Source organism: Heterocephalus glaber, unplaced genomic scaffold (assembly GCF_053883595.1).
Source record: "Heterocephalus glaber isolate CG9 unplaced genomic scaffold, H.glaber_assembly_v1.0 deba00001060, whole genome shotgun sequence".
Classification (NCBI taxonomy): domain Eukaryota; kingdom Metazoa; phylum Chordata; class Mammalia; order Rodentia; family Bathyergidae; genus Heterocephalus; species Heterocephalus glaber.
Genome location: NW_028258185.1, coordinates 1,470,673 through 1,481,372, shown reverse-complemented (window position 1 = coordinate 1,481,372; position 10,700 = coordinate 1,470,673). Strand labels below are relative to the sequence as shown.

At 47.4% G+C, this 10,700-nt stretch overlaps 1 protein-coding gene across 1 annotated transcript; it reads left to right on the top strand.

Moving 5' to 3' along the window:
* Positions 1-2,116: 2,116 nt before the first annotated feature.
* Slc61a1 (solute carrier family 61 member 1) lies at positions 2,117-5,099 on the top strand. Its single transcript, XM_004872729.3, has 2 exons — positions 2,117-2,645; positions 3,185-5,099. The coding sequence occupies exon 2, from the start codon at positions 3,203-3,205 to the stop codon at positions 4,553-4,555; it is 1,353 nt and encodes a 450-aa protein (XP_004872786.1). The 5' UTR covers positions 2,117-2,645; positions 3,185-3,202; the 3' UTR covers positions 4,556-5,099.
* Positions 5,100-10,700: the final 5,601 nt, after the last annotated feature.

The window sequence follows — 10,700 nt, the reverse complement described above, 5'->3', positions numbered from 1 at the left end:
TGCCTGTCAAGCACAAGGTCCTGAGTTCTATCCCTGGAACCAAAAAAACAAACCAAAACAAAAAATACAACCAAATCCTAAGTTATATCTTTCTTGGTACATATACTACAAAGAAAAATTTTCATTTGAAAAACCATGCCTTACACACACACACACACACACACACACACACACACACACACACATTCTCTCTCTCTCTCTCCTCTTGTAAGTTTCAATTGCTGAGTTTTAGGGAAAAAAACCTTAAACGACGGGTGAAATTCACCCCCCTCAAACACCCACTCTGCGTCAGGAAGAAACCCAGGAGCAAATCTGGACATTAGCAAATCTGGTTGGCATTTTTTCAGCAATTCAGTGTTTAAAAGGAAGAGCCTCATCTTGAGAAGGATGAGGGAAGACCCTTGGATGGGCACCAATTTCTGCCCTCCCCTCCTGGCCACGCTGGCCTCAGGAGGAGGTGAGGTAGATTTGGGGGACAGAGGACCCCAGGTGGGTCTGAGGCACCCAGCAGAATGGCTTGGAAGAGAGTCTGCCTGGGCGGAGGAGCCCTGTCCACTTAACCTTGGCAGGATTTTTTTTTTGGTTATATATATTTTTATTTATTCTTATTTTTAATTTAATTTAATTTTATCCCATTCCCCCTCCCCTATGTACAAAAGCTTTGTTTCCATTTTTTCCTTCTATTTTCACTTTTTTTCTTGTCCCTTCTTTCCTTTCTCCCTCCCTCCTCTCTTATTCCCCTTCTCATTTGAACTTTTTCCTCCCATTTCCCAATATCTATTATATGTTTTAATCCTTATTTCCGCTTTTGGTTTCTCACACTAGAGAATGCAGTATTTAAACATGTGTGTCTGATTTATTTCACTGAAGAATCTAGTCTCAAGGTGCATCCATTTGGCTATAAATGTCTGAAGTGCATCTTCCTTTATGGCAGAGTAGTACTCCATTGTATTAAAAAACCCCGACATCTTCCTTATCCATTCGTCAGGTGATGGGTATTTGGGCTGTTTCCAAGATTTAGCTATTACCAACTGTGCCGCTATAAACGTGGGTGTACATATATTGCTGTGATAGGATGCTTTTCATTCTTTCTGGAAGATACCAAGAAGGGGAATAGTTGGATCAAATGGAATCTCTAGTTTTAGTTTTTGAAAAATCTCCACACTGATTTCTTTTCTTTTTTTTTTTTTTTGGTACCGGAGATCGAACTCAGGTCCTTGCGCCTGCACAGCAGGCGGCGAAACCACTGAGCTAAATCCCCGGCCCTCCACACTGATTTCCACAGTGGTTTGGCAGGATTTCTTAAAACATTTAGGTACATAATAATTGATAAATGTCAGTAGTTATCATGCACTACTTTCTATAATAATTTACACGGATTGATTATTTGTAGAATACGGATTGTTTATTACACACCAAGGGTTTTAAGTATTGGATATACAGGTGAACAAAACATATAAAAATCTGCAGGGGGAAGAAATAGTAAATAAACAAGTAAAGCACAGTGTGCCAGACGATGAAATGCTGTGGAGAAAAAGGACCCAAAGCAAATAGAGTTGTAAGGAAAGCAGGTGTTGGAGGCAGTCGTGTTGTTTTAAAAAGGATGGCCCAGAAAGGCTTCTCTGATAAAGTGACATTTGAACAGAGAACTGGAGGGGGTAAGGGAGGGAGCCATTTGGGCATCCTGGAGAAGAACTTTGCTTGCACAGTGTGCAAAGGACCTGATGGTAGCTAGTAGTGTAGATGGAGTCAGAGGAAGAGCGTTAGAGGATGTAGTAGAGGTAGAGAAGTAGTAGAGGGGCAGACGACAGAGAGTTCTGTGGGCCGTTATTAAGATTTCGGCTTTCACCCTTATGAGCAGGGAAGCCACTGAAGGGTCTCACGGACGGAATACTGAGGCTGGGGGGAGGCTAAATAACTTGTCCAAAGTAGGACGCTCCCAAGTGGCAGAAAGTGGGAGTTCAGCTCCAGGGCTTAAATTCTTAATCCTGTGCTGCCAGTAAACTTTAGCCTTCTTTATTTGGGCACTGCTCTCTTCTGACTTCATAAAGAAACTGGGTCGCTGAAAAGTTATGTGGCTTGCCTAAGGCCACACAGCTGGTAATTAGGTAGGACTGGAGCCTTGATCTGTCTGCAGTCCAAGTTCTTTACACCACATCGCCTCCTTCAGGTGTCTGGACAATATTGACTTCTTGCCTGGAGGTCATTTCGGTGGCAGAGGCAAACTATCTCGGCTCAGGAAGTGGCATCCCAGGCCTCTTTCCCAGACAATGCACGGAGGAAAAGAATTTGGGCTTTTATTTCGGGGAGCCACTGCAGGGCAGGAGGAAGAGACTGCACTAGCATCCGCCGCCGCCGCGGCCTCTCGTTGTACCCTCCCCCACCGTCCTCCACCCTGGGCTCCTGGAACGTTTTGCCTGGATGCGGCGGGAAGGCGGGGCGAGGGCGGGGTCTCGGCGGGGCGCCCGCGTCACCTGATCAGCCCAGCATGGCGGCGACCGGAGGCCCGGCCGGTTCCCGGAAGCAGGCTGTGAGGGGCGGGCGCGCTGCTGGAACTCAAGCAGAGCCGTGGCCAGAGCTGGGAGGGCGGCCCGGCGGCCTGGAGCCGGACGAGTCCGGGGCGTCCTCCTAGACCGGGGCAGCAGGTGAGAGAGGGCCTGGGCGAGGTGCTGGGTGGGAGATAGGGGGCGCAGGGCCGGGTGTCAGTGATCTGAAGGAGGAATCTGGGATGCACGCGCGTGATCGCGAAGCAGTTAGGCCTGCGCGGGGCGGGTCCATGTCCGGTACAGATGTAGAGACATTGAGGGCAAAAACAGGCTCCCTGACAAGGATGGCAGGTAACATAAAGAAGTGTGCCGAAGCTGTTGTGGAAGAGGGCAACAACCCCTTTAGAACCTGCGGGACCAGGATTCTGAAGGGACTCCCTCTCTGCTATGGCAGGCAAGCCTGGGACGAATTCTCAGGCCTCTCCCCTCTCTTCTTACCCCTCCCTACTCACAGTGTCCAAGGAGACAGCTCAGGTGGGGCCACTCCTCCCACCCACCCAACTGGTCCCTCCGGTCTTAGCTCTGGGAGAGTGGAGTTGGCAAGAGGGTTGGGTGGAGTTGCCTTCTGCTTAGACACCCAGCCCCTTGATTCGGCTACCTAGTCATTGGATGTGACTCTGACCTCTGTCTCTCCCCAGGTCATCCGGGGCCCCACCATGCTGGTGACTGCCTACCTGGCTTTTGTGGGGCTCCTTGCCTCCTGCCTGGGGCTGGAGCTGTCAAGATGTCGGGCTAAGCCACCTGGAAGGGCCTGCAGCAATCCCTCCTTCCTTCAGTTTCAACTGGACTTCTATCAAGTCTACTTCCTGGCCCTGGCAGCTGACTGGCTCCAGGCCCCCTACCTATATAAACTCTATCAGCACTACCACTTCCTGGAGGGACAAATTGCCATCCTGTATGTCTGTGGCCTTGCCTCTACAGTCCTGTTCGGCCTAGTAGCCTCCTCCCTTGTGGATTGGCTGGGTCGAAAGAAGTCTTGTGTCCTCTTCTCCCTCACTTACTCTCTGTGTTGCTTAACTAAACTCTCTCAGGACTACTTTGTGCTGCTGGTGGGCCGAGCACTTGGTGGGCTGTCTACTGCCCTCCTCTTCTCAGCCTTTGAGGCCTGGTACATCCATGAACATGTGGAGAGGCATGACTTCCCTGCTGAGTGGATCCCAGCTACTTTTGCTCGAGCTGCCTTCTGGAACCATGTGCTGGCTGTAGTGGCAGGTGTGGCAGCTGAGGCTGTGGCTAGCTGGATGGGACTGGGGCCTGTAGCACCCTTTGTGGCTGCCATTCCTCTCCTGGCTCTGGCTGGGGGCTTAGCCCTTCGAAACTGGGGCGAGAACTATGACCGGCAGCGCGCCTTCTCAAGGACCTGTGCTGGAGGCCTGCGCTGCCTCCTGTCAGACCGCCGTGTGCTGCTGCTGGGCACCATACAAGCCCTGTTTGAGAGTGTCATCTTCATCTTTGTTTTCCTCTGGACACCTGTGCTGGACCCACATGGAGCCCCACTGGGCATTGTCTTTTCCAGCTTCATGGCAGCTAGTCTGTTGGGTTCTTCCCTGTATCGGATTGCTACCTCCAAGAGGTACCACCTTCAGCCCATGCACCTGCTGTCCCTTGCTGTCCTCATTGTCGTCTTCTCTCTCTTCATGTTGACTTTCTCCACCAGCCCAGGCCAAGAGAGTCCAGTGGAGTCCTTCATTGCTTTTCTTCTTATTGAGTTGGCCTGTGGGCTATACTTTCCCAGCATGAGCTTCCTGCGGAGAAAGGTGATCCCGGAGACAGAGCAAGCTGGTGTACTAAACTGGTTCCGTGTACCCCTGCACTTACTGGCCTGCCTAGGGCTCCTTGTCCTCCATGACAGTGATCGAAAAACAGGCACTCGGAATATGTTCAGCATCTGCTCTGCTGTCATGGTGATGGCTCTGCTGGCAGTGGTGGGACTCTTCACCGTGGTAAGGCATGATGCTGAGCTGCGGGTGCCCTCACCCACCGGGGAACCCTATGCCCCTGAGCTCTAGCCTTCTTCTAGGACAAGGGGTCTGGGATGGACTCTTTTTTTTTTTTTTTTTTTTGTGGTACTGAGGACTGAACCCAGGGCCTTCACACTAAGCTACATCCCCAGACCTTTTTTTAAAAAAAAAAATTTGTTTTTGTTTTTCGGGTTTTTTTTTTTTTTTTTTTTTTGGTACCAGGGATCGAACTCGGATCCTTGCACTTGCGAGGCAAGTGACAGAACCACTGAGCTAAATCCCTAGCCCCCCTTTTTAAAAAAATTTTGAGACAGGGTTTTGTTATGTTGCCAAGCAATCCTCCTGCCTCGGCCTCCCAGAGTGCTGGGATAACAGGTGTGTGCCACCATGCCTGAGTTGGCATGGACTCTTGAATCCCACCTCTCTAGGGTTTATGGATCTGTGACTCACTTTGCGACTGTCCTGCAGCCCCTCCTGTCAGTGCTTTGTGTTGGGAAGGACATGGGGGTGATGGACTGGAAAGAAGGTGCCAAAAGTTGACCCTGTTACTCCCTTTCCCCTTGCCACTTGAAAATAAACACTTTCAACAGATCTTGATTTGATTTACTCATCCTCACCTGTACCCACTTGAGTGGTTTCTGGTGAGTGGGCAGCTGGAGGTTTTGAGATACACATGGGATTACCAGCAAAAGGCTCATATCTCTGATTTTTCAAGTCTGCTGCTCAAGCTGAGAGCTATGGAATTGCCTCTCAGAAGAACTAAGTAGAAAGAACCTGAGGCTCAGGACCTCCACATTTCTTGTCGGTAGGACAGGAATGCTCCTCAGTTGTTAAGCAAAACCCTTCACACCTAGGATGAGATGATCTCTAGAACACATGGGATAGGGCCTCCGCCCAAGGTCCTGAGTTTGATTCCCAGTACTGAAAAACAACAATACCAACAAAAGAATCTCTAGAACATGTGGGGTAAATGCTAGTTTCCAAGGACACTGAACACAAATTCCAGGCTCCTGCGGTGATTACCCCTTAAGGCGAGCCCAGGACACTTCCTGCAGTAATAAGATTGCAGCTCAGTGCTTGGATGCTGCCTGCCTGCCACCGTATGGCTATGAAGGCACCATTTGTCCAGCATTATCTGGGCCCACCAGACCCTGTGTTCCTGCATAAAACCTAAGTAAAGGGCTGAGAGACCAGGATGTCTTGTCTGTACCTGACTTTTCCCCACCCAGCCTAAGTGACAACCAGGGAGCCATGGGGCAGGAAATGCTACCAGTAGGAACACCAGTGGGCCCCTCCCTGCCTCACCTCTGATTCTATCTGCTTTTCCTCCTCCCACCAAAACTTGGACTTCTCAGGCAAAGCAGAGCCAACTTTAGGAAGGGGTGGGGATGCAGAGAGAGTGGCTCAAGGGTGTGTCCTGGAATGTGCTTGAGATGACTTGGGTGACCCACCTGTTCTACAGAGAGATTGAGGAACCTTTACTTGGGTCTCACACTATTCCCAGACAGGAAGAGTCCGGATGTTCCAAGCCCTGCAGGTCTCAGCCTGTGTGGAGAGATAGCATCAGCTGGTGTAGGAAGAATGCAGTGTGGAAGGGCTCCTATAGGGTAAGGCTGGCGAAGGAAAGGACAGTGGTCTCAGGTCCCTACTCAGAACATAAAATTCATGATCTCCCACCCATGCTAGTATAAAAACCAGGTATTTTTCTCCCCCTATAGCCTTAAGGCTAGACAGTCTGTCACAGTAACTTCACTTCCTCTTTCTGCCTTGTTGAGCTGGACCTAGTTAGATTTTATGGTTATTTGGAAACATTCCTCTTTTTCTGTTATACTAGAGAGAGCAGAAGGAAACTGTCTTACCTTTGTCTCCCATATACTATGTGTATTTGTGCACAAGTGGTTGCTCTGCCTGTGGCTGGGCTTAGTACATGCCTGGAGGGGAGACAGAGCAAGCGACCCTTGTGGAAGTCTATTAGACTAGAATCTAGAGCCTACTTAATGATTTATTGTTTGGATGACAGTAATTACTGTTGGAACTATGAGGGTGCCTCACATTCCTAAGTGATAAGTAAATGGGATAGGAGAGACAGACTACCAAGGTTCTTTTAGTTTTGTCCCTGCTGAGCATACAGAGGGACTGGTTAGAGTGGGAAGGGTTCTTTCCTATCAGATTCACAGTGTGTTGAAAGCTAAAAGACAGTTTAAGGATTGACTCTTCAAACTTAAACTTTTTTTTTGATTGACCATATATTATATGCCATGCACTATATTATTAGATACTGGTGAATTTTTTTTAAATCCAAAAGTGCCAGGTGTGCTGGTACATACCTATAATCCTAGCACTCAGGAGGTTGAAGCAGGATGATCGCCCAGAAGCTAGCCTGGGCTACACAGTGAGATCAAGGCTGGCCTGAACTATAGAGTAAGACCACCCTCCCACCAAGAAGGAACCCAAAGTTGCAAGGTTCACCAGGTGCACACTGCCTACAAAGCGTTCCTCATGATGATCACTGGAGGTGGCCTAGGGAGCTGGTTAGGAGCAGGGATTCACAGCTGGGGATGCAGCTCAGTGGTAGAGCACTTGCCTAGCATGCAGGAGGCCTGCATTTGATCCCCAGCACTAAGGAGGAAGAAAACAATAACAATAAGAACAAAAGTACAGATCCAGTGCTGACTGCCTAGTTCAAATCTGGCTCCATCTTTCTGTGCCTGAGTTTCCTTATCTACAAAACGTAGAGGACGGTATAGTTTCTGCCCTATGATAGGACTCTCTTGAGAATTAAATGTATTACTATAGCTAAGTGCTTAGAACAGTATTTGGGGCCTGTATAAGCATTATAGAAGTGCTTTTCTTTTTTCTTTTTTCTTTTTTTTGTTGTTTTGTTTTTTGATACCAGGGATGCCGGAACCACTGAGCTAAATCCCCAGGGCCCCCGCCTTTTTTTTCTGTTTTTGGGTTTTCTTTTTCTTTTTGTTTTTTCTTACCCTTTTCTTTTTTTAAATAAATTTTATTCTACATGATCCCATTCCCCTCTTCAAGCTCTTTTTTCTTTTTGGTGGTGGTGGTGAAGATTAGACCCAGGGCACCAAGAATGCTAAACACCTAAGTGTGTACCGTAACACTGAGCTACAGCCCCAGCCCCAGTGTTGCTGTTTGCTTTTGTATTTTCACTTCCCAATCCAATTGAGTCTGACTGGACTGGGATGTGAGAGTGAGTGGATAGGGCTGTAGATGGGTGTAGAACTTTCCAACTGGTCCCAGCAGCTGGGGGATTCCCAGCAGTGCTTACCCTTGGCTCCAGCCCATATGGAAGTATCAGGCTCTCTGAGGGACCTCTACTTTGGGTGTATGTGAGCAGCTAGCTGAGTTGGGTGTCAGTATGTTCCACTTGAACTTATTTCCTCTTCCTCAAGTGGCAAAGTCAGTTTGGGGTCAGACTTGATATATCACCATCTTTCATTAAGAGGCTCCTGATTTTCTGAGTTTCATCCAGCTAAACACATGATTATTTAATGTGTAGTTTTAAAAAAATTTTTTTGGGCCGGGGATTTAGCTCAGTGGTTTCACCGCCCGCTGCGCAAGCGCAAGGACCTGAGTTCGATCCCCAGTACCAAAAAAAAAATAATAATAATATTTTTTTAAACCAGGCCTGGTGGCCCACACCTATAATCCTAGCACTCAGGAGGCTGAGGCAGGAGGACTGCTGTGAGTTCAAGGCCAGTTTAGGCTACATAGTGAGTTCAAAACCAGCCTGAGATAAGTAGTGAGACCCTGTCTCAAAAAAAACAAAAAAAAAAAATAATTTTTTAAAAAGTATATGTTTGCAATACAGTGATTACATTCACTTTAGGGGTTTGGTAGATATAGATATCACATCTAGATCATTTTGCTGGGCACAGTGGCACACACCTATAACCCTAGCACGCGAGAAGCTGAGGCAGGAGGATCTCAGTGAGTTGGAGACCAACCTGGGTTATAGGGGAGACCTTGTCTCAAAAAAAAAAGCAAAAAAATCTAGATAATGGCCAGGGATTTAGCTCAGTGGTTCCACCGCTTGCCTCGCAAGCACAAGGTCCCAAGTTCGATCCCTGGTACAAAAAAAAAAAATCTAGATCATTTTTATTCCCCCTGACCTGCAGCTTTTAAGTGGTCCTGAGGAGAGAAGAGAAACATCCCATGGAACCAGGAGCTAGTGGACAAGGAGGCAGGACTGGGGCATGAGACAGTGGTGGTTCTGTGGTCTGCAGAACAATCTGTTTCTGTTTGTTTGCTTTTGAGACAGGGTCTTTACTATGTAGTTCAGGCTGGCGATGAACTCACTGTGTAGCCCAGGCTGGGCTTGAACTCGAAGCAATCCTCCTGTCTCAGCCGCCTGAGTGCTGAGATCATAGGCATGCGCCACCAAGACCAGCTTCACGTTTTCTTTTTTGTCACATGTTACTTATACACAGCTCAAAAGTAATTTTAGACAATATTTTTAATGTAGCACAGTGAAAAAGCATGGCCCCTGGGTTTGATCGCCAGCATTGAAAATAAATAAATTCAGTGTTTAGACTTGGGTTCCAACCCTAAGATCAATCTCTATCTCTCTCTGTCTGTCCATATATATATATGCAGATATTCCAAATTATCAGAATATAAAGCACTTCTGGTCCTAAGCATTTTGGATTAGGAATATTCAACCTGTCTCCTTTCACAGAGAAAGAACAAACTGAAGCCAGGTGTGGTGGTACACACCTGTAATCCCAGATACTTGGGAGACTGAGGCAGGATTGTCAGCTCAAAACCAGCCTGGGTACCCGAGTGAGACTGTTTCAAAGTAAAGTAAAAAAATCAAAAGGGCTAAGGAGCTGGGTGTGGTGGCTCATGCCTGTAATCCCAGCACTCGGGAGGCAGAGGCAGGAGGATTGCCTCGAGTTCGAGGCCAGCCTGAGCTACATATGAGTTCAGGGCCAGCTTGAATTACAAAGTGAGACCCTGTCTCAAGAAAAAAAAAAAAAAAAAGGGCTAAGGGTGTAGCTCAGTGGCAGAGCACTTGCCTAGCATGTGCAAGGCCCTGAGTTTGATCCCCAGTATCAACAATGCAACAACGGGCCAAGGATTTAGCTCAGGGGTTTCGCAGCCTGCTGGGCAAGCTCAAGGACCTGAGTTCGATCCCTGGTACCAAAACAAAACAAAACAACACAACAATAAAAAAATCCTTAGAACACACAATAAAAAACTTGTGCAAGAGCATGATGCTAAGATATAAGGAAGGGAAAATGAGGACTGAGAGAACTGATATAATTATTGGTGAAAAATTTATGAACATCTTCCCTCTCCTGGGTCCCTTGCCCTAACGGAAGAAAAACATGAAATGTCTGTAACACACAGCTAGCACCTGCAGTATTATTCCAGTGCTGAGATTTGTTGGCAATGTCATTGTCATGTGCACTGCCCCTGTACTGGGGATTGAACCCAGGGTCTTCCCACTGAGCTACATCCCCAGCCGTTATATATATATATTTATATATATATATATATATATATATATATATATATTTTTTTTTTTTTTTTTTTTTTTTTTTTTTGTACCAGGGATCAAACTTGGGACCTTGCGCTTGCAAGGCAGGCGCCGGAACCACTGAGCTAAATCCCCGGCCCCCAGCCTTTTATATTTTGAGATATATATATATTTGCCTTCTTAAATCGATAAATTGCCCAGCCTGACCTCAGACTGATCCTCTTGCCTCAGCCTCCCAGAGTTCTGGGGTTGCAGGTGTGTGCCACCAATGCCTGGCTGCTTCTTCCTCCTTCTCCTCCTCCTCCTTTTTCTTCTTTAAAAGTACTCTTCCCTGCCAGATTCTTAGCCTCTAAAAGAGCAGAGAAGGATTGTTATCCAGTAGTCGATCAGGGAAAAGCTAACCAGAAGATTAGTTTTGAGTTGAATTCTTTGGAGGAGGAAGCAAAGAGAAGCAGAGCCAGCAGAATCTGTAAGTTTGGGGAAGTGATTAGTACTTACTATTAAGGACTATGTAAAACCAGGCATGATGGAGCATTCCTGTAATCCAGGCACTCTGGGAGGCTGAGACAGAATTGCAAGTTCAAGTTCAGCTTGAGGAATTTAGCAATTTAGCAAGACCAAGACCCTGTCTCAAAATAAAAAGGCCTAGGATGTAGCTCAGTGGGAAGGCCCAGGGCTCAATCCCTAGTC